This window comes from Kogia breviceps, chromosome 6, assembly GCF_026419965.1.
Source record: "Kogia breviceps isolate mKogBre1 chromosome 6, mKogBre1 haplotype 1, whole genome shotgun sequence".
In the NCBI taxonomy this organism is placed as follows: Eukaryota; Metazoa; Chordata; class Mammalia; order Artiodactyla; family Physeteridae; genus Kogia; species Kogia breviceps.
The window spans coordinates 55,254,581-55,281,637 of record NC_081315.1 but is presented as its reverse complement, the minus strand read 5'-3'; the positions used below and the strand labels follow the sequence as shown (position 1 = coordinate 55,281,637).

Genomic DNA, 27,057 nt, shown 5'->3' with positions numbered 1-27,057 from the left:
TAATTAAATTTATTTATTTATTAATTTTTGGCTGTGTTGGGTCTTCGTTTCTGTGCAAGGGCTTTCTCTAGTTGCGGCGAGTGGGGGCCACTCTTCATCGCGGTGCGCGGGCCTCTCACTATCGCAGCCTCTCTTGTTGTGGAGCACAGGATCCAGACACTCAGGCTCAGTAGTTGTGGCTCACAGGCCCAGCTGCTCTGCAGCATGTGGGATCTTCCCAGACCAGCCCTCAAACCCGTGTTCCCTGCATTGGCAGGCAGATTCTCAACCACTGCGCCACCAGGGAAGCCCCAAAATATTTTTTTAATGTGGACCAATTTTAAAGTCTTTATTGAATTTGTTACAATATTGCTTCTGTTTTATGTTTTGGTTTTTTGGTCGCGAGGCATGTAGGATCTCAGCTCCCCGATCAGGGATTGAATCAACACCCCCTGCATTGGAAGGCGAAGTCTTAACCACTGGACCACCAGAGAAGTCCCTCCATTTCAATTATTAAAAGTGTCTCAGTCTGAACGACATAAATTTGTTGTCGTTAGGTCTAAGAGAGACTTGTGCCATTCCACTGCCACCACTTTGTTCTCAGACCAATGTGTTCTGTTATTAGAATGAGTATCTGAATCCTTTAAGACAGTACTTCCCAACTTGCTTCTTACATCATAACTGAGTTCTTCAATAGACCATCCCACCATTCTATAAAGTCATTGCTTTATAGTTCAGTAACCACATGGATTTATAAACCATTTAAAGCCAGTGACCACATGGTTGTTATTCTTTTTTTTTTTTTTTGGCAGTACACAGGACTCTCACTGTTGTGGCCTCTCCCATTGCGAAGCACAGGCTCTGGACGCGCAGGCTCAGCGGCCATGGCTCATGGGCCCAGCCCCTCTGCGGCATGTGGGATCTTCCCGGACCGGGGCACGAACCCATGTCCCCTGCATCGGCAGGCGGACTCTCAACCACTGTACCACCAGGGAAGCCCGGTTGTTATTTTTTTGCTTTAGTTCATCTACATTAAAATTAGTTCTTTGGACAGATGCAATGTTGTATGAGATTCTCTAATGCTGAATAAGCCATTCCATTATTTTATAAATAGCATTGCTAGAGGAAGTATGGCAGGCAAGAAAAACAAATATAGCTGCACTATAATGATCCATTCTATGAAGACAAATTGATTCCACCTATATATAGATGAAGTCTAATATAATCAACCTGCCACCAGGTGGGTGACTGGTCCCCCTGGTGTATGGTGTTGTTTCATGTGCTCAGCATTGGCTTTCTGCTGCTGGAAGATTAGGCTCTCAACTATAGCAGTAGATAGATCAACCCTCTGGAAGAGAAGTCCATGTTTTTATGAGATCATAAATGACTTCCATCTCTGTCATCATACTTTGTTCAGGGAACCATTGACCAAGAAATGACTAGCTGGAGAAAAAGGCTAACTAGTAGCCACAGAAGAGGTCACATTGGCTACCTGATTAATGATAAGCCTCCCCTGCAGAGGTGACCTCTTTTGCTGCTGCTGCTGCTACTGTTGTTAGCATTTACATGAGATATAAATATGCTCACACTCTGTTAACATTACAGGAGGTCCATCTACATATCACTTCCCCAAATGAACTTATCCCTTAATCCTTCGGCCTTATTTTTCCCATGTCCCTGTATGTCCAGCCAGAACACTAACCACTACCCATAAATAGACAAAGTACACTGCTTTTCCAAATTGAAAATGACATACACTGGAGTTTCCCTGGTGGCACAGTGGTTGAGAGTCTGCCTGCCAACGCGCGGGACATGAGTTCGGGCCCTGGTCCGGGAGGATCCCACATGCTGCGGAGCAGCTGGGCTCATGTGCCACAAATACTGAGCCTGCTCTCTGGAGGCCTGTGAACCACAACTAGTGAGCCCGCATGCTACAGCTGCTGAGGCCCGCACGCCTAGAGCCCGTGCTCCCAACAAGAGAAGCCCGCAGACTGCAACAAGGAGTGGCCCCCGCTCGCCACAACTAGAGAGAGCCCACGCACAGCGACGGAGACCCAATGCAGCCAAAAATAAATAAATAAATAAATTTATTTTTTTTTTAAATGACATACACTGATTAAAGTTCTTCCCCCTTGGAGTTACCTTTGAGTGAGATTGTAATGCTATAGCAATCTGCTTCTGGCAGGGGCCAGCTCATTTTCCAGAACCATCTGCAAACCAGGATTGAATTTTTTCTTCCTGAGTCAACTAGTCATAGAGAATTCCCTATGTGGTCACAAGTGTGGGTTGATAGAAGGGTGGCAATGTAGACAGAGTAGGCATCTGGTAATGGAGCCACCTACTTGGTCATGTTATTTACCAGTGGCTTCAGTGACTCCAATCTTCTATATGTCACTTCCAGTTGATGTTAAAGTGATTCTGGTTATATACAGCTTTATGGTTTGGGTTTGTTAGGTTAGATAAAACCCAGTTGGTGATGGGCATCCCAGACTTCATGGCCTTAAATTCTCATGGTAAGGTGTTCAGTCTCTACTAAGGCTCACAAGACAAGCCCAGGAATATTCCAAAAGAATAGTTGATTATATGGCACTGATTCAAAGCCCTAGTAGGCTACACCATGATTCTTCTCCTAGCTCCAAACAGCATCTTGATCTGTTATAGACTCTAAATCTGTTATAGAACCTTAAGCTACAGCCTAGACCAGCTAGAAAGTTCTCTTGCTTTGAGGATATTTCAAAGTTGGTAACTCATTAAACAGATTGGAGTAGCACATCCAAATGCAGGATATTCTACTTATAAAATTCAAAGAGGCTCATCAAGTGCTTTCTTAGTGATATGGGAAAAAGGTGCACCACTTTTCCTATTGTGCTGGAGGGAATATCCTGAGATGCTGAGACCACCTGATCCTCAGAAATTTCAGTGAGGTCACAGTTACTTGTATATTTTCACTGGAGTTTACCTCCCACTCCCTGAAATCCAGTCACCCATTACTATGAGTATATCATCAAAGTAGTTGGCCAGTGTGATGTTATGTAGGATGGTGAGATGGTAAAGGTCTCTGCAGGCTAGACTGTAACCCAGAGCTAGAGAGCTGAAACAGATCAATGAAAGTATTATTTGTGTTCCTTCAAGGTAAAAACAAACACTTTTTTGGAGTCCTCTTCTTACTGAGATAGAAGGAAAAAAACAATTGACAGATTAATAGTTATATTCTAACTGATAGAGGCTATGTTGATTTGCTTTATTAAAGAGAGCATGTCTGGAACAGCAGCTGTAACTAGAGTCACTACCTGATTATATTTACAGTAATCCACTGCTATTCTCCAAGACTCATCTATTCTACATAGGCAAAAGAGGACACATAAATGTGAATAGAAAGAAATCATTGCCACTACATCTTTCAAGTCTTTTATGGTAGCACTAATCATGCAATTTTCCAGGAATGCAGCTTTACCTTACTTCCATAAGCAACAATTCTAATTGGTGGATCACAGTGGCACTCCAAGTCCTGGGGATTCAAGTATGCTAAGAGTCAGTGTCCAGTAATTCCTGGGTATTCCCTTTTCTCAATGAATAGCTTCCAAGTATTGATCAGATATTGCTTCATAACAAATTTTCCCCAAATTTAGTGGTTAACAACAATTATTTGTTCTTGTTCACATTGGTGGGTCAGCTTCCCTAAACTGGATTAGATAGGTTGAAGAAGCATACACAAATGCCATATGTTATTCTTAAAAATCCAAAGAGACCCCCTGGGTGTTGCTCTTCATTTTTACTGGTAGCTCTGTTCATCTCAGCTGAGCTTATTCACATATCTTAAGTTTAGCTGAGGTGCAAGTTTGCTGGTGTGGGTCTGTTCCACTATCTCTTTTTCCTTGAATATGTGAACTAGCTAGGATGTGTTCTCATGACAGTGATAGAGAGGCAAGAAGTCAAGCAGACATATACAAATGACACAACGTTACTTCCATCTATACGACCTGGCTAAAACAAATCATATTGCTGGGCCCAAAGTGAGGAAGCAGGAAAATACACTCTGGCAATGGTAATGATATAGCAAGGATGTGGCTAGAGATAGGGTTAAAGAAATGGGGCCAAGCATTAGTAAATATCTATGGGTCCCTTATAGAAAGTAAGGAGAAACATTTGCTGCATGTACTTGTGATGCATGTATCTTCTTCATGTGACCATTTCCTGGGGTTCTTAGGGACTGTAAAATGACTGAGGTTTGGAGATTAGGTAAGAAGCTTCAATTTTCAGCATGTTTTAAGTTATATCCAGGCCACCATTTTGCACAATTCAAGGGTGCACAATTCTCACTGTAGTAGGTCTTGTACTCCAGGAGACACCATCTGTATAGACTACAATGTATATGTTGCTAAGAGCTATGTGCAATGTGGTAACCCTGGCTATTCTTGTAAGCTGCCTATCTATTTAAGTCCTAAGGAGCTTCATGGTCAATTTGCCGTTACCAAAGACCTTTCATTCTGAATTCCACTGTAGTCTTACAGTTATGGCAATCACACCTATCTTGCCTCTGTTGCTTAAGTGCAATAAATTTGTCTGTACTACTATAGGAGTACACCATTTCAATTAAAATCAGAGAGCCTCTTTCAATAGCATTTCCCCCACACTTTATCCCCAGCCTTTAGATGATGGAAACTAGAGTGTTGAGCTTTTCAAGATTACTGACATTTCTGTCACTACTCTCTCAATATCTTGATGAAGGGAGTATCCTCTGGGCTCTTCTGGGAGACAATGGAAAGTAGTAGAAAGAGTGAACATGATAAATCACTCAAGTTTTCCTTTCTCCTTAAATCTTTCTATCCCTTCCTCTACATTTTGCTAAGCAACTTCTGATATCTCAAATCCACTTAACATTGTCCACCAGCAAAAATACATTTCAGTCATTCAAGCAAACAAACGATTATAATCACTCCAAAATGACTACATCTAAAATAGTTATAACCACGTGGGATTGAGAATCCTATATCAATAAGTTTGACTCTAAACTTATATTCTTTTTTCATCTTTATACATATTTCCAGTTTTCTGGAGCATATCAAAAGCTTGTCACTGTTACACATAGACCTCTTAATGGATTATGACTCTAGCTATAGATCTGGTCTGGATACAAGAAGTGGTAGAGATATGGCATGTGGTAGCTCCCTCAAGTGGGGTGGCTACAGAGATTTCAGACAGGGAGAGGCCAGTCTTAACATAAAGGGAAGAGGGCCTGCTGGTAAGGAATACCTGGTGAGGTTTGATGTTTTATGAACCTCAGGGTTATCTGAATTCACTCAAATGTTCTCAGGGTCTCACTGTATCCCAAATAGTCCCTGGTTTTTATATATAAGCCCCAGAAATACTGTAAATTCAACCTTCATTTTAATCCTGCAATTTGGAAGATCAGACTCTACATCTTATTTTCAGATATGATTGCTCGGGACCTAAAGATTCAAGTTTCTTTTAGGGTAATTATAGAAGCTCCCTAAAACTCTAGTCACGCCTGGAGCCTGGAATTTAAAATCCTGGATTTGTCACGGTCTTCATTTAACCTTTGTTTGGTACAACTAAAAGCAGACAATCCAGTCCACAAACCTGTATTCCTTATTCTCATTATATTCACATGGCTTGCCAAAGTCTTGACATCAGTAGGCCCTACCTTCCAGGCAATCACAAGTCAGCATTTAAGCAACAGATTTCCTGAGTCCCACCTTCTGATGCCAAAAGGATTCTTGCTTGTTTAAAACCCACTCAGGTCAGATAACCGATCACAAGTTCACATTTTCTTGAAGATGTTGTCTATAGCCACTCTGGCACTACTCTATTGGTCAGAGTTAAGTTGAAGAGAGTAAAATATACTGTGCTTTAAGCAGAAAGGGATATATTATAGGACATTAAATAGCTTATAGAATTATTTTGATGGACAGATGAAATGGATTTTAGGTGAGCTTCCAGAATTACAACCTAAAGCCACACCTCAGAATAGGGCCATCAGAGGAGCTACTGGTCCTCCCAAAACCAGAAAGGTGCCTGCCAAGTTGAAGTCACCTATATTATTAACTTATATTACTTTCCTTCTCTCTGAAGAACTTTTTTAAACAATTCTTACAAGGCAGGTCTACTGGCCACAAATTCCCTCAATTTTTGTTTGTCTAAGAAAGTGTTTCTCCTTCACTTGAATGATAATTTTGTGGGGTACAGAATTCTAGGTTGGTGTTTTTTTCCTCTCAATGCTTTAAATATTTAACTTTACTCTTCTTTTGTTTGCATGGTTTTTGAGGAGAAGTTAAATGCAATTCTTATCTTTGCTCCTCTATGGGTAAGCTATTTTTTCCCTCTGGCTTCTTTCAAGATTTTTTCTTTAACTTTGATTTTCTTAAGTTTGAATATGATATGCCTAAGTGTAATTTTTTGTTTTTGGTTTTGGTTTTTTTGTGTGTGTGTGTATGTGTGTGTGTGTGCTTTGTTTTGGCATTTATCTGCTTAGTGTTCTCTGAATGTTCTGGATCTGTAATTTGGTGTCTGACATTAATTTGGGGGAAGTCCTTAGTCATTACTGCTTCAAATATTGTTTCTGTTGCCTGCTTTCTTTTCCTTCTGGTATTCCCATTACATTCATATTACACTTTTGTAGTTCTCCCACAGTTCTTGGATAGTCTGGGTTTTTTTTTTTTCAGTTTTTTTTCTCTTTGCTTTTCAGTTTTGGAAGTTTCTATAGTTATATCCTCAGGTTCATAGACTCTCTCCTCAGCTGTGTCCAGTCTCCTACTGAGTCCAACAAAGACATTCTTTATTTCTGTTAGAGTTTCTGATCTCTTCTATTTCTTTTTGATTCTTTCTTAGAATTTTCATCTCTCTGCTTACATTATCCATCTGTTCTCATGTGTTGTCTACTTTGCCCAAGAAAGCCTTAAGCACATTCATCATAGATTTTTATTTTCATTTATTTATTTTTAATTAATTTTTATGGGAATATAGTTGTTTTACAAAGTTGTGTTAGTTTCTATTGTAGAGCAAAATGAATTAGCTACACATATACATATATTCCCTCTTTTTTGGATTTCCTTTCCATTTAGGTCACCACAGTACATTAAGTTCCCTGTGCTATACAGTATGTTCTTATTAGTTGTGTATTTTATATGTAGTATCAATAGTGTATATGTGTCAATCCCAATCTCCCAATTCCTCCCACCCCACCGTTTTCACCTTGGTATCCATACATTTGTTCTCTATGTTTGTGTCTGTATTTCTGCTTTGCAAATAAGATCATCTATACCATTTCTCTAGATTCCACATATGTGTTAATATACAATATTTGTTTTTCTCTGACTTACTTCACTCTGTATGACAGTCTCTAGGTCCATCCACATGCCTACAAATGACCTAATTTCGTTCCTTTTTATGGCTGGGTAATATTCCATTGTATATATGTACCACATCTTCTTTATCCATTCATCTGCTGATGGACATCTAAGTTGCTTCTGTGTCCTGGCTATTAATAGTGCTGCAATGAACATTGGGGTGCATGTGTCTTTTTGAATTATGGTTTTCTCAGGGTATATGCCCAGTAGTGGGATTGCTGGGTGATATGGTACTTCTATTTTTAGCTTTTGAAGGAACCTCCATACTGTTTTCCATAGTGGCTGTATCAATTTCTTCATAGATTTTTAAAATTCCTGGTCTGATAATTCCAATATTCCAAGATTCTAGTTCTGATAACTGTTCAGTCTCTTCAAACTATGTTTTTTTTTGTCTTTTAGTATGCCTTGTAATTTTTCATTGAAAGGTGGACATGATGTACCAGGTAAAAGGAATTTTACTTCCTCAGGAAAGCTCTGCCCTCCCAAACAAAACACAAGTCCCTAGGTCAGGTTTCCCTTGGAACAGTTATTTTATTTGTGTATCTCTCACACTAGACTATATTTTTCAAGGTATAAGGGCCCACATTTGTGTTGCTCACCATTTTCTTGCCTAACATAGTGCCTGGTGCATAGTGGGTAGGCAACAAATACTTGGTGAATGAATGAAAATCCATTCTTATTTTGGATAAATTGTCCATTTTCAACTCAAATTAAAAAACACACACACACACACAAACAATAGCAACAACAAAAATAAAAACAGGTTAGGGACAAAAATGAGGGAATAATACTGGGCATAAGAGAAAAAAATTTGTGGAAACTATGAGGAATTGCAAGACAGCATATCTTGTGTAAAGGCATTCAAAATTCAAAAAACTTTGTAATGCTGTGATGACAAAATAAAGTATGTCCAGGGCTTCCCTGGTGGCGCAGTGGTTGAGAGTCCTCCTGCCGATGCAGGGGACACAGGTTCGTGCCACGGTCTGGGAAGATCCCACATGCCGCGGAGCGGCTAGTCCCGTGAGCCATGGCTGCTGAGCCTGCGCGTCCAGAGGCTGTGCTCTGAGACGGGAGAGGCCACAGCAGTGAGGCCCGCGTACCGCAAAAAAAATAAAAATAAAAAAAAATAAATAAAGTATGTCCATATACCAGTTTTGATTATAGGCTGCCAGTTTGCAGTGCTTACCTTTAATAAATTGATATATCCATTATATATTCACTATTGGTTATAGGCTGCCAGTTTGCAATGCTTAAGTTGATATACCCATTATATATTCAATACAAATGACATTTAATGCCCTGAGAATATGCTCACATATATTAAGTAAAACAAAACAAAAGCATGCTAAACAAGCAGCAGCAGCATTCTCGTTTTATTTAAAAATACACCTATAAAACACTGAAAAGAGTTGGACTAAAATGTCATCAGTGGCTATCTCTAGCTGATGGAATTATATGTTCCTGTGTGTGCGCTTTTCTATATTTTGTTAACGCTCTACAATGAATATGTATTGTTTTTGTATCCAGAAGGAAATTGTTTTTACAAGGTAGAGAATTAACTTGGGTGGCAATGTAGAGGATAAAATGGAGTAGAGTAGGATCAGAGGCAGAGAGATTAATAGACTTTTGCAATAGAATGGATGAAAGATGGTAGAAGCCAAATTAAGGCAGTGGCTGTGAGGCAAAGAAAGTAATTAGGTAGTGAGAACATAGAACATAGAACGAATGAATATGATTTGGTAATCTTGGATCCCTTTAGGTTGGAGATAAAGGCTAAGGAAACATTAAACACTGTAATTCCATTGGTAACCCTGGATCTATATGGGTTGGGGTGGAGATAAGGGATATGAATTCACTAGTCTTATATATGGTAAATGAAATTGTGAACTTAAATGAGATTCCTTAGGTACAGTATATAAAATAAAAATAGGGCAATGGCAGAATCATGGGGAACTCTTAATATTTAAGAGCCAGATAGAGGAAGAAAGGCCTATAAAGAATAAGCAGGATTGATTAAAAAGGTAAAGCCACTAGGTTATCATGGAAACTAAAGGAAGGAAGGAAGGAAGGAAGGAAGGTTCAAGTAGTAATTGGTCAATGATGGTAGCGGAGAAAGCATCTTGCTTGCTTCTTAAGTTTGCTCCCTGTGAAAGGACCTCAATTAGTTCTGGGTCTTCTTCTACATTTGGGGAGATTGAGTGACTTATAAAATTAGTAAATCTGTGAAGAATGTCTGATTTATTTTTATTTTATTTTTTTTGCGGTACGCGGGCCTCTCACTGCTGTGGCCTCTCCCATTGCGGAGCACAGGCTCCGGACGCGCAGGCTCAGCGGCCATGGCTCACGAGCCCAGCCGCTCTGCGGCATGTGGGATCTTCCCGGACCGGGGCATGAACCTGCGTCCCCTGCATCGGCAGGCGGACTCTCAACCACTGCGCCACCAGGGAAGCCCAGAATGTCTGATTTAGCTTTGTCTTCCAACCTCAAAGAACAAGGTTGTCCAGAGACTGAATTCCCATTTGATCCTCCGTGCTGTCCCTGTCAAGTGTTGTTGCTAGGAATTGGAGGTATAAATCTGCCTAATTCTGGGGATCAGTTGGCAGGCCTATTTGGTTTTCCCACTATGCAACATCAACCAACTTAACTTTATCAGTAATACAGTGATATTTTGGCCCCCATTTCTATCCTTTACTTTATTTCCCAAATTGTTCAGAACCTAGGCAAGAAGAAGGGGATTAGGTTACTGGGACCCACTTGGAAACTGCAACAATTTATGCCAAATTCCACACCAGGTAAGGTAGGGACTGGGAGAGGCTAATGACTTTGGCAATTATGAAGTAATCATAAATCACTATCTTCCTTAATAAAGTCAAACAGTTTTTCCAAGGAAGGCAATTGAGAAATGTCTCCATGGAGATTTTGGTGGGACAATGTTAACTACTGCCCCAATCCTTGTTTTGTTAAGATTCTCTAAGAATGGGACTATGCCACCCAGGGGACTATATTAGTCAGGGATATTTTAGTTGCACATGTATAAAACATACCTTGAAATAGCTTAAATGAGAGCAGCAGGTGTGGGAGGGAAAAAAGACAGAACTTAGTGGACACTTAATTAATGGACAATTGGTTAGTCTATGATCCTGGATTTCAAATGCTATCTGGACTCTACCCTCTATTGCTTATAATGCTTTGGTCTGTTTTTTCTACAGGCATACCTTGCTTTGTTGCATTTCACTTTACTGCATTTTGCAGATACTGCATTTTTTAAATAAAAGGTTTGTGGCAACTCTGCACTGGGCATACCTATTGGCACCACTTTTCCAATAGCATTTGCTCCCTTTGTATCTCTGTGTCACATTTTGTAATTCTCACATTTCAAACTTTTTCATTATTACTATATATGATTTGGTTATCTGTGAAACTACTTTGATGTTACTACTATGACTCGCTGAAGACTCAGATGATGGTAGCATTTTTCAGCAGTATTTTTTTTTTTTTTTTTTTTTTTGCGGTACGCGGGCCTCTCACTGTTGTGGCCTATCCCGTTGCGGAGCACAGGCTCCGGACACGCAGGCTCAGCGGCCATGGCTCACGGGCCCAGCCGGTCCGCGGCATGTGGGATCTTCCCGGACCGGGGCACGAACCCGTGTCCCCTGCATCGGCAGGCGGACTCTCAACCACTGCGCCACCAGGGAAGCCCAGTATTTTTATTTAAGGTATAATGCTTAAACATGCTTAAGACATAATGTTTTAATATGTTTAAGACATAATGCTATTGCATACTTAATAGACTATAGTATAGTGTAAAAATAACTTTTGTAAACACTAGGACACCAACAAATTCGTAACTCACTTTACTGATATTTGCTTTCTTGTGGTAGTCTGGAACAGAACCTGCAATACCTCCAAGGTACACCTGTATATGGTAAGGTAGGTTTGCTCCCTGTTGTGCCAAAGATGGTCAGTGGCAGCCCTAGCCTCAGTAAAACTGTCATACATTACTCTGGAGATTGGCTTGGCTCATGTACCTATCTTTATGACAGGGGAAAAGTCACATAATTGACAGCTTTATTACATAAAGCATAGGAATCTCCTGAAAAGATGGACATACAAAAGTGCTGTTCACTACATTCTACCCCTTGGCTACCCGGCACCTATACTTGTGCTTCCTTCAGTACACAGAATTTTAAAAATGCCCTAGTCTAAGACAATGTAATTATACCATGGACAACTGAAATACTCTCTTCTCCAACAGGAGACATGCCAAAGTCTCATCCAATTTTTCCACCTTGCTCTTGGAAACCAAGAGTTCTAGGTGATATGCATTTCTTAAACCAGGTTTGAATGTAGCACATCATGATAAAGATAATTTTATTAGATATTGGTATACACTTAAGGAAAGTAAGGGCACTCTAATTAGCTAGTAGATGAGGTTCTTGGTCAGTTAATACATCCTTTTTTTTTTTGGCTGTGTTGGGTCTTTGTTTCTGCGTGCAGGCTTTCTCTAGTTGAGGCGAGTGGGGCTACTCTTTATTGCAGTGCACGGGCTTCTCATTGTGGTGGCTTCTCTTGTTGCAGAGCAGGGGATCTAGGTGTGCAGGCTTCAGTAGTTGCGGTGTGTGGGCTCAGTAGTTGTGGCGCTTGGGCTTAGTTGCTCCGCGGCATGTGGGATCTTCCCGGACCAGGGCTCAAACCCGTGCCCCCTGCATTGGCAGGCGGATTCTTAACTACTGCTCCACCAGGGAAGTCCAGTTAATACGTCTTGAGTTTGTGCTCTGGAAGGTGATCCCTGACCCCTTGCCCATACGTAAGAGGGTATTGGAATTAAGCAATCATAGGCCTTTGTTTGCAAGACTTGGTATTTTTTGTCTATACAAGTCTCTTACAATCTTAGTTGGTTGCTGGTCACCTTGCTTTTTGGTAACTCTGGTTTAGAAACCAAAAACAGAGATGGTGTGTTAATCTGTTTTCTGTCCCTTAGCAATGTGTTACAAGGTTGGAAAGCAATGTCTATCCTCCAGTCAACTAAATTAACTATGTATTTCTATTTTGGCCTTTGCATCCAAAATCATAAGCTGAGCAATGAGTTTAGGGATAATGCAGCTGGAATTTATCTCTGTCCACTTGCCTCTGAGTTGCATCTCAGGGAATGGTTCCTCACTACAGGACTAATTTGTCAACCTTTGTCAGACAGGATATAGACAGCAAGAGATGTATGAGGTGATCAAGAATCAGGCTTTTTTCAGGGTTCCAATTATATCTTTTACTGAGTTTTCAACTCTTTATCTGTGTTAGCAATAACTTTAGCTCAGGACAGAGAATATGGGTTTTCCAAACCTGTAAATTGCAGGTTTAGTTGATTCTCAGTCACATGGATTACTGAGTACATGCAGAAGGGGGGTGTCTTAGAAATATACAGTTGTTCCTCGGTACTCAAAGGGGAATGGTTCCAGGACCTGCCACAGATAGCAAAATCTGTGGATGCTTGGGTCCAGTAGTCAACCCTCCAGATCTGTGGATTCTGCATTTGCAGATTTAACCATGTATGTGGAGTCCCCCAATACTGAGGGTCACTGTATTTATTTTTTAAAATTTGCACAGTTTAAGGGTCAACTGTATTCTTTCTTCTGAATTCATATAGGCAGCTTGAACTGAAATGTATCCCTTTCTTGTAGGACCTTGCTAATGGATACACTGCAAAATCCTGACATTTTTCTACCAATTCCCCTAAAACGTTAACCTTGATATAGATATTTAACAATTTGCTTGCTTGCAACAACATAGTAAATATTAACGAACCTCCTAGCCAGGGCCAAGGAATTGTTATGACTGTGCACGCCCCCTAGACTTACCAGTTTTACATTTCAGGATGTGTCATTTGTTGACACTGGTATTATTTTATATACTAGTCAGGAATAAAAACCCAAACCTCGCCATTTTGAGATTTCTTACTCTTTTCCAGTTTAATAGTCCGTTTTGAATTTCACATCAACTTTGTATGCAAATTCAGGGAATTCAACGTTTAACATATTATTAGGCTTTTCTCTCTCTCTAAGATTTTATCTGGTTGCTGGAGGTAAGTCCTTCACTATCATGGCATTGTTGGAGGGGAATCTGCTTGCTGTCTAAATTTGTTGCTGTAGGGTCTATTGATGATGCAATTTGCAATCTATTCTCTCAAAATGTGATTGTTTTTCCTCGGCCCTTACTTTAGAATTTATGGGTGTTAGTGTCTTCTCAATAGGATCCTCTGTCCAACCCATGGATTCATACCACAGCCTGTGCCATGAGTTTCAATCATCCTGTACTGCAACAAGCCTATGTAAAGCAATTGCACTCTTACTGTGAATCAAATTTACATACCTCTTAAGGAATTCTGTATCTCCTTTTCAGTTCAGTGTAGTCAAGGAACATGCAGGAGTGGGAGTGGTTATCAATGCTGCCTGGCCATCTGCTTAAACATATTATGTTGCCATTTCTACTTGATTGTAGTTGCCTGTGTTGGGCAAAGTTCCAGGTGGGAAACAGGGCCCAAGCTACAAGCTCCCTGTTTTTGAATTCCGAAGTCTTCCTGGCAGTGTCTATCCCTTACCCCTTAGGGTTTCAACTCTGAGGAGAGAGCCAAGAAATATGTCTCAATTCATAAGCACTTTTTTCCTCTTGCAATACCATCGAGACCGCCTCTATTGTCTTGTAATAATTTCTTTCTCAGACATGTTCATGCCACATGGTGACCAAAGGCCACAGATAATTTAAGTTTTTGCTTAACTTCAGCCAGAGTGAGGTGCCTCTTTCTCAATAATGCTAGCCAAAATGGTGAGGTTGTCTCTGATTGGCTCCTTTTGTTAACCTGCCCATTCCTAAACCAATCCCTGTGACTGAGGAATTATGGTACTTTGGTTGGCTTGATTCATGGGCCCACTCCTCTGGTATGGGAGTTAAGACCAGGAAATGGATGGTTGCACCTGGAGAAACAAGGGTAGATCTATACTAGTTAGGACAAACTCTCAAATATCAATGGGTCACACAAAAGAATGCATAAGAACTCTAACACAAGTTAACAGGCAGGCAGCTATCCTCTAAGTGAAGATTCAGGAAACCAGAGTCCTTCCACCTTGTGGCTTCGCCATCTTCAACACATGGGTTCCAATACAAATGCCTTAAGTTGCTGGGGAATGGGAGATGCTGGAGAACTTTTCATGTGATATTTTTTATGGACCAGAGATGCAATAGGAGCACATCACTTATACTCACATTCCACTGGTTAGAATCTAATTGGCACATCTAACTGGTACGCCTAATTGCAAAGGAGGCTGGGAAACGTAATCTGACTGTGTGCCCAGAAGAAGAATCTAGTGTCTGCAAGAGTCCACTATTCTGATCACTAAATATACATTTTACCTCTCTTCCCACACAAAGAACACATCCTACCCCAATAAAGACAACCTAAAAGTTCTATCCAGTTACTAGGTTGCGCTTAAAGTCTAGTTTTTAGGTAATGTGCAGTCCTCTTCATTAGGTAAAGATACAACCTATGAATTAAAAAACACAAGTTATCTCTAATATCACCCCAAATTCCAGGAAACACATTGTGCAGTGGTAGATCAGAAACAGGTAACTACAATATGTTCTCATTAGAAAAAGAGAAAACTGTGACACTAGGCAATACAGATATGTAACAATGATGAAATACTGAGCAGGCATTTTGTGGTCCATCTACTGTGAGAGTGGAGGAAGTTTTGATGAGATCGCAATCTAGTTTTGGAGGGGAATTTGTTTGTCCTCTGTCTTCTGTATGGCCCAATATTGGCCTCTGAAATGTTTTCTGCCTATTATTCCCCATGGCCACGTCCTATGTGAGTATTGGGGAGTTGTAAAGCATCTATGCTCTATTTTCTACTTATGCAAGTTTGGGGTGCAACAGCTGCCTCAAGGTTTTAACACTTGAACAATATTTGAATCAGGTTCATGATTTGATCAGTAATAAAATTCCTTCAAAAATTTAGTCCTATGATCTATTTGCTTCCAGTAACTACACCCAAAGTTCTTTCTTATGTAATTCTCTAACTCAATTTATTCCTTTGCTTCCTTGCCCCCATGTCAGTTTCTCAAGAACTTCATCCCAGCCTCCTTGAGGCCATCGAAAATAATGGCCTTGGATGGAAAGGCCAAAGCCTTGATCTGATTTTTGTTCCAGGACTAAATCTTGGGAGGACTGTACTCAAGGCCTCTTCTAGTTTCATTTGTTTACTGTTCCAGGTCAAGAATTCCAAATATTCCTATGCACTTTTAATTGTCTCCTGAGCTTATCTCTTTAGCAAAGTCTTGCTAAAAGTAAAATGCTAAAATGCAAAATATAGTATTACTTATACTCTTTTGAACTATTTCCCCTTATTACTGAGATTGTACTGAGCTACAGTCTCAATAGGTAGGTAATAGTTTTACCACCCATTTTGTCACTGCAAAACATGGGTCTCCTTCCAGACTGATACCAGTTTCTCCAACATCTGCTGCATCATCAGTAAGCCAATACATCATATTTTATAGCATAAAAATATGGAGTACTGTCTAAGCAGTACCCCACTTCCAGCACTGATTTCTGGGTTAGTCTTGGTCATTCTAGCCTATAACATATGAATTCTCAAATCTCAATTTTCTCTCTTACAAGAAGTCCAAAAAGCAGTGTTTCTAATTTGGAGGCGTCTGTCTTCCAAGTAGTAATTTAGCCACTCATTTACAGTTCACTGGCTAAAAGTCATTCACATGACCACAAATAACTAAAGGGAAGTTGGGATATTTAGTCTAGCAGGAAGAAGAAATAAGTTTCATGAATGACTAATCAACTCTGTTACAAGGTTCTAAAAGGAAAAAAAATGCTACATAAAAAGAACAGAAAGTCACTCCAGGGGCTTTGTCCATTCTAATAGGTGTGACCTTATTCTAATAGTTTCAACAAAATAATCATTTCCCTATTATATAAAAGAGTAAGAATTCATTTTCTTCTAAATAATGGGATTACTTCAAACAGTATTTGTGATAGTGTGATAGGTACATAAGTTAGACTGCAGAGGGTTAATAAGTGAAATTCAGATAACAAAAAGAGACATTGAATGTAGAATACTCTTTAAAGCTTGGTTGTGAAGGAAAGGAAATAGAGTGGAACCACAACTGTAGAGGATTGAAGACAGAAAAGATAATAGAACTCCGGGATTGGAACTAGAGTACAGACGGATAATTCATCTTATATAAGAGCAGGGAGTGTCTCATTCCTCTGATATTGGAGGAAAGGAAAGATCCAGAAGTACCTAAGTTTCTAGTATTTGGAAAATTGAAGGAGCTTGTGCCTAATAGCATCGATCTTCTTGTGAAGTTTGAAGTAAAGTCACATAATGAAATGTGGTTGGGATTTAAAGACTGCGAAAGTATTCTAGTGGGAAGGGAGAAAAAGGTGCTGAAGAATATATAAGTAGGAGGGAGGAATCCAGCTGAGGTTAGGACCTAAATCTGTAGTGTTAAGATACATAATGTAATGTACTGTTCTGCACAGAACTTAGCAACCACTGTAGGAGAGGAACAGGCAGATGATTAGCACTTCGTGTGTATATTTACTATAACACTTATTACACTGTAAAGCCCCAGGAAGCAGAGACTTAGATTTTATAAACTATGCACACAGTAGGCACATGATGAATTTTTGCTTGAATGAATTGATTCAATCATTGCCAATTCTGCCATAGTACTCTGTAGAGTACTGGCAACTGCCCACATTTCATATGGTATGCCAGTGCTAAAAAGAAAAAAAAAAAGGCTAAAAAAATTCAGGCATACTCGGCTAAACTTAGCAGTCTTAAAATGGCAACTATATCAGCTGAGACATACTTTTTATCTTGTGCCAGTACATGTTTCTTTGATGTTTCCTTCATTTTCCTTATGCTACTGTGTTATTGAACCTGAAAGGGATAATTCTGAGTTCAATAAGCTACGTTATTATTCCAAAAGTCCTGAAAGTTCTTCAGACACCTACAACTGAACTCACAACCCCCATCACAATATTCCTTTCAAGAGATTCACAGACAAGGATGATTACTTATGATGCTTACTTCACAGATAAAAAGCTGAGTAGGTGAGGGGTGGAAGGAGTAAATCGGGGTCATTAACTGAATCGTCTGCAGAGTCTGGCACAGATTCTGCTTCCTTCTGTCTTCTCCCCTTTGGAAACTTCAGAGTTGTAGTGATCTCAGACTTCACTTAGTCGAACTCCTTTATGTTACACAGGTGTAAACTCAGGTTCAGGAAGTCTGACCCAAGATTTAGCCAAAGTGGGCTCTTTACACGACGCCATCTCTCAAGATCCACAGCCCTAACTCACCATTTGGCGGTAGAAAAAAATGGCCAGAAACGAAACTACGTACAATAGTCCAGAACCAGGCTCCACCTCCCGGATCAGGCAGTCCCGGCCTCCAGCTAACAAAGCGTTTGGTCCGTGCTTCGGTATGGGCTCCCTACCCGGCCCGGGCTGCTCCTCTCCAGCCTGCCCGCCAGCCCCCAGCACCGCAGCACTGCCCGCCCGCGGAGGCCCAAGACCCAACCCTCGAAACCTCACTTTCGTCTTTCGGCCACCCGCGCGCCACCGCTCAGGCGACGGCTGATGGCGTCACCCGTACTTCCGCCTGCAGCTGCGTTCTAGTCACCAGCGAGGAAGGAAGAAGGGAGGTCTGAAGGGCTGTGTGCGGGGGAAATAGCGAGGAAACAGAAGAAATCCGGGTGTAGCGGGCGCTACGGCAGTAACCGCGGCCCTCCTCTGTCCCCGGCGTCCCCCCATCGGAAGTCGCCCTAGGCACACTTCCCCCGACTCTGGGTAGTCTCCCCTCCGCTTGATCTCCCGACACCCCGGTCTCCCTCTTCGCCTCTAACCACCCCCTCCTAGCTCCCTCACGATCCCTCCCTCTCCCTCCCTCCCATCGTCAGGCTCCCCGCCCTTAGTATCGCGAGACGAGGTGAGAGCTGGCGGAGCGGCGGCGGCGGCGGCAGCAGTAGAGGTGACCGAGGCGGTGGCGGCGGAGGCGGCACCGAGCGCTGTGTTGGCCCCGGTGCGGCCGAAGTCGCGGTAGAGCGTAGCCCCCACGCCCCTCCCCCGTCCGCGCCCTCCCTCTTTCCCCGGAGATGGAGAAGGCGACGGTTCCGGTGGCGGTGGCGGCGGCGGCAGCTGAGGGAGAAGGGAGCCCCCCGGCGGTGGCGGCTGTGGCGGGCCCCCCCGCGGCTGCACCGGCAGCGGAGGTCGGCAGCGGCGTTGGCGGCGGTGGCGGCGGCGGCAGCGGGGCTCGCTCGGCCTCGTCTCCTCGTGGGATGGTGCGAGTCTGCGATCTGCTCCTGAAGAAGAAGCCGCCGCCGCAGCAACACCACAAGGCCAAACGTAACCGGACTTGCCGACCCCCCAGCAGCAGCGAAAGCAGCAGCGACAGCGACAACAGCGGCGGCGGTGGAGGCGGCGGCGGAGGCGGCGGAGGTGGCGGCGGCGGCACCAGCAGCAACAACAGCGAGGAAGAAGAGGACGACGACGACGAGGAAGAGGAGGTTTCTGAGGCAAGGGCCTGGTTTCAAGGGAAGGAGGGAGGAAGGGAGCGTAAAGGGTAGGGGCCAAAGGTGGGAGGGGACTTGCGGTGGGACAGATTCCTGTGGGCTTGATCTGTCTTAGGGGCCAGGCTTTCCACTGCCCCCTTTCTTTCCCCGACCGAAATTGTGAGGTGTGGACATGTGGGGGAGGGTAGCTGACACGTGGGGGTGGGAGGACCACGGAGTGCACAGAGTTGGTGAATAGCACGTTACCCTGGCATAGTTCACTCGGTTTAGGATGGAGGGAATCGCTTAGATTCCCTCTTTGCCCAGCCGGCGGGGTCGGCCTCGGGCCAGTAGGGCCGTGTTACTCCTGGGGCGGGGGCGGGGGCGGGACCAAAGCGGGAGGGGTAAGATAATAGGTAGATGAGTCTCGTGAGGAACGACTAGGAGGTTGGTAAATTTCTCCCACTTGTGAGGTGGAGGGGAGCAGTTTTGGGGGAGGCAAGGTTGTAATGGACTCAGAGCTAAGTATTTGTGTATGTGAGAGACACGTGAGAAGCTGTACTTTTCCATACTGTTCTGCTGCAGTTTTTTTTTTTTTTTCATAACTGTTGTGGCTGCTGAAGTAACCTTCACTTCCTCAATCTCTCAAGGATTTTGGATGAACTGATCTTATGTCCATATACATTTATATGTAACTCAGTGGATGAAAAATATGTTTGATCCTTACATGTACATACTCTTACATTTTCAAATGCTTCCTTGGTGAGGAAGAATTAAGCTAGGCCCTGTTGCTTTCCACATAACGTCAGGCAGCTGCAGAGTCTGCTTTGGAGCCAGGCTTGGTTGTGGTGAGTTGGAATAGGAAGGCCTCTTGGTTTGTCCTAGTGATCTGGTTTCATAATAACTGTTTATAATTTTTCCTGGGTCCACAGACAGGCGGCGTTGCAGGACCTCATTCTTCAAAGAAGATCATTTAACCAAAACTCAGTAAAACATACCAACCATACTGAGAACAAGCGAAGAAGAGTTAGCCTTACTAGTTAGCAGCTCTTTTGTAACTCTTTTGTCCACTCCCTGAAATGGAAGCTCGAAAATCTCGATCTGAAGAAAGAAGTTGTAACTTAAGGCAGCAGAAGGAAAGCAGCTTTAAAGGCTGATTATAAATTAACTTATAAGAGAGAACAACTGATTATCTAGAAGTACCACTTGCTATTTATTCTTTTTCACAAGCACAGCTAATTTTGGTAACAGGCTGGTTTTCCGAAAATTGCATTATTGGAACTTGGGTTCCCTAATTTCAAATAGGGAAATACCTTTGAAAGAATTTGAGACTTGTCTGTTAGTAGAAGATCAGATTCTCTTTTACCTCAGACTGGATGAAGTTATATCGGTAGAGATGTAATAAATAGTTCATGCATGTATACCAAAAAGATGGACACTCCCTGCTGTTTCATTTAGCCTACTGAATTCTAAGGGTAGGTTTGTATTGATAGATTTTGTATTGACTTAGTTGGGTGTTTCAGGATAGTGTGTTGCTCAGCCTGCATATGAAACAGGGAAGAGAAGGATGTGACAGGATCTTTATTTCCAGTAAAATCTATCATATGGTAGTTAGAATCATTCGATTGTATTATTTTTACAGAGATGAGAAACATTTTAGAGCTAATCTCATCTAACCCCTTTATTTTAAAAATGAGGAAAATGAGACTTTTTTTTTTAAAGGAAACTGGTTGTGGTGGTAGCAGCAAAAGTGGAAATCAGAGTTTTCTAATGATTCAGACCAGTGTACTTTTTCATGACAATTTATTCCCTGTATCCCCCTCCTGACCTTTTTCAAAAACTAGGCGGTCAGTTGCAAGGTAACACAATCATGCAGCTATGGGCAAAATACCAATATTTTATTAAGATTTTAAATTATCAGATAAAGTATCAAGCTCTGGTTTGGAACTTAATATGAAGTTGAGTGCAGTACTTACTGAAATATTATTCTCTAAACTTCACATACCTAGATAGTTCTGTCCATTGGAATTGAGCCTAATAAGCAAAACTTTTAGTAATTCATTAAGTCATGTAGAAAAGGCTTAAGTTTGTAAGTGTGTTAGTTTTGTGAGTTGGGTTTGTTTTCCTTGGAAGATAGGAATGGTATATGTTGACTGATCAACTAGGGGAGTGTTTTCTTTGTTTTTAATATGCTTTATTCTGTCTTCTGTACAGTGGTGTAGACAGTGGGTTTGTCATTTGTTATGGAGCTGAGTCAGGAGAAATAAGTGGAAGAAAGCACAACCATTTGTATAAATCTATACAGGTACATGATGAGGGATAAGCAGACAGGAGGACAGTATGTCTCTGCACCTGCCTCCATCCTTGACCAGAATAGAGAAATAAATAAACGTAATCGTCACTGTACACTATAAGCTAAATGGATGAGTTGTGCAGTGTTTTTCATTTCATTACCATTTTATTGACATGTTAGCAGAAGTTTAACTTTCTAGAGCTAGGAAATCTTGTGGCTAATACTTAATTGTACTTACTTCCTTTCTGTTATTGGCTACCTAATGAAAAATATGGATAACGTCTTTGAGATTATTCTTCCAATAAAAATCGTTGAAAGGTTAAGAAGGAGTAAGAAAGGTTATAGTTTTGGGGTATTTAACCTACAAAAGTGGAGGATAATTTAACAAGAATATATATGTTTACTTCGATGAAACGCTAGCTGGATATTTTGTATATCTGCTGAAAGAGGGAACACTGGGAGGAAAGGAGATTCAATTTAAATAAAAGCTTTATTTGAATGTTCAAGAACAAGAATCTAATTTTTACTAAACATTAGCATAGGTTATTGAGAATTGGATTTTCTCTTCAGTATTTCAGAATAAGGATAATCATGTTTTAGATAATTTATGTAAGTTAAGATACTCCTTTACCCACCTCCCCAATTTGATGCTAAACCTTAGATCAAAAATTGAAAATTGCAGTAATTTTCTCGGCTTTCAATGGGTGACTAACCAATGTGGAAAATAGAAATGTATTTCCTAACATAAAAGTTGTGATGCACATCTTTTCCAATTAGTGGATTTCCGATTAGATGGAGCTTGGATTCATATCTTTGGTCCATCACACACTATGTTTGTGATCTTGGGCAAGTTACATAACCTCTCTCCAGTTTCCTTATATGTTAATGGTGATAATAGTAGATTCTATCTTACAGCATTGTTTTTAGAATTAAATGAGTTAATATAGTTTTCGTGTACTCCCATTTTCACCCTTACGCTGTGGTGTCATCATATTTGTTTCATTATTCATAAATGTTTGGAGTTTCTACTATATGGTAGGAATTTTGCTGTACTGAGTAAGCAACAGTGAGCAAAACTATTTTAAGACATTGATTTAAAAATACACCAATGATTAAATATAAGTTTGAGGAAGTATGAGAGTGAAAGCAAATGGTTAAATGTATATCCTGAATAAAGTATGTGGGAAGTATACAAATGTTCGGAGGGGATATTCATACTCATTTTAAGGGCAAAGATACTGGGTTAGAAGGGTTTTAGGTAACTTCATCAGGGTCACCTAGCTGATAAGTGGCAGAGTGGGACGTAACCTGTGCTTGTTTGATTCAAAGCCTGCCTATTCATTCACTCATTCACATGCTCTGGTATGCCGTATGATGTTGAGTACGACATCAGTGATGTTGGCATTTCAGATAAGTTAAAACAAATTCAGATGGCATAGGGGAAGATACTTTTTGGCAGTAGGACAACCACTGAAGACAAATTAGCTACCCTGAGCTTTTCTTTTCTTGTTCTGAAAAGCTCATTAAAAAAAAAAGAAATACAGAGAAGTACAGATAAATATATTCATATTTCCACCATTTAGAATTAACAGTTGCTTGCTAACAGAATGAAACTTTATAGTGAAAACCACCTTGTCTAGAGGCAATCTTTTTGTTTCTCTGTGCCTTTCAAGACTTAAGCTTTTTAAGGTTATCTTAGAAAAAAAAATTTCCTTTTAAATAGTAGATGTTAACTTGGGGTCTGGATAGGCTGTGAATACCCTGGAGTTAAACTCAAGATTTTGTTGAAGGTGCTTATAAGTTGTTGTTGTTGTTTTTCTTCTTTTCTTCCCTTAACCTGTAGTATGTGTGTAAAACTTTCATTAGATACCATACTCAGAAGTATATGACCACCTCCTCCCTCCTTCCTACCTTGTTATTTTGAAACATTCTCACTGCCGTGGTTGTGGGAAATCAAGCGAGCATTTATATGGATTGTTTAGAATTGGGAAACTTGCTTCTAAGATAATGTGGTAATAAAGAAGGCATATTTGTGTTGTGAAGTAGGGGGTCTCAGATTTATCTGTTCTTTCTGGTAAATTAGCTCTATGCTCTCTCTTCTCTTAAATCCTCATATTTTGCCTTTTAATCGGTGAAGCATTTTCATCTAGTCTGCTATGTTTTATCAGATCCAAAGACAGAAACCTTGTCTTACACATCTCTCTACCTCCTACTGCACTGTACGATGTGTGTTATTAATAAGTCATAATGTCTTACCTTTGGTAGGATTTGGTGAAGTCAGATCTCTGAAGTAAAAATAGTTTATAAATATATCTTATTTAGTTACTTTGGACATATTTGGGACCTCAAGTCTTTTTTATTTTTTTAAAGATTTCTTCTCGGGCTTCCCTGGTGGCGCAGTGGTTGAGAGTCTGCCTGCCGATGCAGGGGACGCGGGTTCGTGCCCCGGTCCGGGAGGATCCCACGTGCCACGGAGCGGCTGGGCCCGTGAGCCATGGCCACTGAGCCTGTGCGTCCGGAGCCTGTGCTCTGCAACGGGAGAGGCCACAGCAGTGAGAGGCCCACGTACCGCAAAAAAAAAAAAAAAAAAAAAAAAGATTTCTTCTCTTCTTTCAAAATATTTATGTATTTATTTATTTGGTTGCATTGGGTCTTAGTTGCGGCATGTGGGCCCCTTAGTTGTGGCTTATGGGCTTCTTAATTGTGGCTCGCCGGCTCCTTAGTGGCAGCATGCGAACTCTTAGTTGCAGTGTGCATGTGGGATCTAGTTCCCTGACCAGGAATCGAACCCGGGCCCACTACATTGGGAGCACAGAGTCTTATCCACTGTGCCACCAGGGAAGTCCCTGGACCTCAAGTCTTAAGGTAACAGAACTTGGTTGCAGCTATTTATGGTGGACCCCTGTCAGATGCTTTTATTGGATTCTATTTACTCAGTTAAGTCTAGTCATTAACCTCACCAACCTAATTGGAGTTAGTATTGTGAAAGTTTTAACTGTTGAATAATCATCAAAGCAGTACATTTTGACTCCCAGAAATTCACTAGACTATTTGCTAGACTCCTTCTACTAGCATCCAAATTAGACCATCAGTTGACTAGGAGGTTGATTTTTAGGCCCTTGAGAGTATTTGCACTTATGACATTATATTCTGAATTTTTGTAAGGATAATTTAGTGGCTTATGAAATATGGATATAATGAGCTTCCTTATTATAATTTTTCCGTACTTGACCATAGACAGAAAGGAATTTTCACTTCCTAATTGTGAATTAGTACCTGCTGATACCACTTATATTTTTGTTAAGACCGATAGGGGGCACCAGCATCCATGGTAACCTATGCCAAATCTGACTAACTTCCTTCAGCTTTCACCTTTTGGAAAAAAAAAACAAGTCATTAGGGAATAGAAGGTGATGGGTAAATATGAATACTCCTTCTAGTGCCTGGAACCTTACCTTTCTGGTAGAGTTATGCCTATCCGTTTGCCACCCAGAAGCAAAATACCCTTCCTGACTTAACGGTGTTTTTTTTTTTTACTTCTTAACTTTTTTTTTCTTTTTTCTTTAGAAACTATTCTTATCCAGTCATGAGGGGAAGTGGAATTGTAGAGCATTATAGGTATTATTTTATCATGATTTGTAATTTGGGGTTTTAATTATTGAAAAGGGACATGCTGGAAATTTTATCTTCCTCAAGAATGCTATGAAAAAATCAATATAGACTTAATTATTGAAAGCATAACTTAGGTTGACTTCTGTCATTCTGCGAAACTCGTAAACATTACCTGATCTTTTTAGAGTTGACTTTTTATGTTTACTTCAGGGTGAAACTAGAGATAAAAGAGGGTCAGGTGGAAAAACATGTAAATATCACAGTACTTTAGGAATTCCTTTTGGAGCCAATATTATTAGTGTTCTTATAGATAATTTTGATATATAATAAAATCTCTCAAAGTATGCAGATAGATCATATTGAATTGTACTGATGGGAATGGACAAGATTATTGAGAATAGATTGAAAATTTTAAATAGGTTTATGTGAGTCATGGGTAAAAAAATGTGCTTTTTTTGATTAAATGGTCTGAAACAAAGCATGCTTTTTCAGTAAAGTTCAACAAGATTAAATAAGGTATTAGAGATAACCAAAGTCATAATTCTAATTTTAAATAATGCTAAGATACATCTGCAAAAAATAGATTATATATATTTCTGCCTGCTGTACCATGAAAATGATGACTAAAACTAAGGAAGTTCTAGAGAGAGAGTTTAAAAATGATTGGAGGGGGCTTCCCTTCCCTGGTGGCGCAGTTGTTGAGTCCGCCTGCCGATGCAGGGGACACGGGTTCGTGCCCCGGACCGGGAAGATCCCACATGATGCGGAGCGGCTGGGCCAGTGAGCCATGGCCGCTGAGCCTGTGCGTCTGGAGCCTGTGTTCCGCAACGGGAGAGGCCACAGCAGTGAGAGGCCCGAGTACCGCAAAAAAAAAAAAAAAAAAGATTGGAGGGTGAGGGATGGGTGAGGGATGGAATCCATGATCAAGGAGGACTGCTGATTATCTTTAATTATATTCTCATTGCTCTTATTATTTAATGTTCAAATTAACCAGTTACTCAAACTGAGTCACAACATGAAGAAAAACATGAGGTGTATTAGTGTTATTTCAACTTTGAAAATAAGTAAACTCCTCATTTCTCTTTTCTTGAGATTATTTGAAAGTATAGACTAGACATGGCAAATTTATGAAACTAGTTTGTATCTGTGCATCTCCAGTAGGGCATATTCCCTTCCCGAGCTATCATTTGGTCTCATTTAATCTTTAATTTTTTAATCCTCCCTACCCCCCAGTAAAAAAGAAGGGAACAGAAAAGAAAAAAAGAAAAGTGGAGAAATAAAAGACCTATCCTAAAATTAATTCTTGGTTTGGTCTTTCCTCGTGGAGTGTTTTTTAATTAAAGAATATTTGAATGAAAAATATTTCAGAGAGATCTGTGGAAAAATTGGTTTCATCAGTTTTGAATTTGGAATAAAAAAAAATTAACATTAAGTTCTGTTTTCCTTTTCTTCTTTCCTATTGCCCTAAATCTGAAACCTGAGAAGAAAAGGAAGTCTTCCTGTTTGTGTTACACCAAATCTGTTTTCAGTTCAGTCTTTTACCCCATTATTGTCTTTTCCCTTCTCTGTGCCACATTTCCCTCTTGTTTTTTACATGAAGTTAATAACAAAAATAGTCCTGTTGCAAAGCCTCTAGTGTAGTTCTTACTAGTGTGAGATTTGGTATAGGAGTTGATTCTATTACTTGCCAAACATTTGTTGTGTATCTACTATATGTGGCTGTTTTTACTATATAATAATCTCAACCATTTCCTTCTCAGGGAATATGAAAAAGTTAGCTATATTTAAAATCATAGCTGTATATAGTTAGTAAAACTTTTAAACTTGCATACGTGAAAGCACAGTGATGGAATTCTGTTTTTTATGATTTTCAGAAGATAAGTATCACTATTAGTATATTTTTCTAACTAAGTTTATTTAAGAGGCATTATTGAGACCTGGCATAATCACTTAAGAATTTTGAGGGTTTTGAAGAAATTGAGACATTATTCCCAGCTTCATAAAATTTAAATCTTGTTGAGACAAAATTAATAATAATTTAAAACTGTGAGGATGATTTTAATCCTGTATGATTACTTTACTTGGGAGTCTAACAGTTTTCAGTGTATCTGTGTGCCTTTAGAATTGGTCTCATTATAGGGATTGTTCTGTTTTTGCATACTGATAGTGTAGACTTTACATCTTTTATGAGTGTCTCTTGGAATACTCACTAATTTTGGGTATGTTTTTTTATTTAAAAAATTGTTT

The 27,057-nt window shown here is 40.5% G+C and overlaps 2 protein-coding genes across 12 annotated transcripts in view; one reads left to right on the top strand and one right to left on the bottom strand.

The window, feature by feature from the left end:
* ALB (albumin) overlaps nt 1–17,985 on the bottom strand; it is a 127,105-nt gene extending 109,120 nt beyond the window's left edge. For 2 of the 5 annotated variants that reach the window (XM_067035829.1, XM_067035826.1), the window contains exons 1-2: nt 17,759–17,985; nt 13,710–13,955 (exon numbers count right to left, since the gene is read on the bottom strand). The gene's annotated coding sequence lies outside the window, so the exon portion shown is untranslated. Of the gene's footprint in view, nt 1–13,709; nt 13,956–17,446 lie in introns of all 5 variants that reach the window. The other 3 variants (XM_067035828.1, XM_067035827.1, XM_067035825.1) reach the window with 3 other exon arrangements.
* A 436-nt stretch (nt 17,986–18,421) lies between these two features.
* The window catches only part of ANKRD17 (ankyrin repeat domain 17), a 163,790-nt gene continuing 155,154 nt past the window's right edge, over nt 18,422–27,057 (top strand). For all 7 annotated transcript variants that reach the window (XM_059067186.2, XM_059067181.2, XM_059067180.2 and 4 more), the window contains exon 1: nt 18,422–18,929. In XM_059067186.2, the coding sequence (XP_058923169.1) occupies nt 18,510–18,929 (420 nt within the window). In that variant the 5' untranslated portion in view covers nt 18,422–18,509. The remainder of the gene's footprint in view (nt 18,930–27,057) is intronic.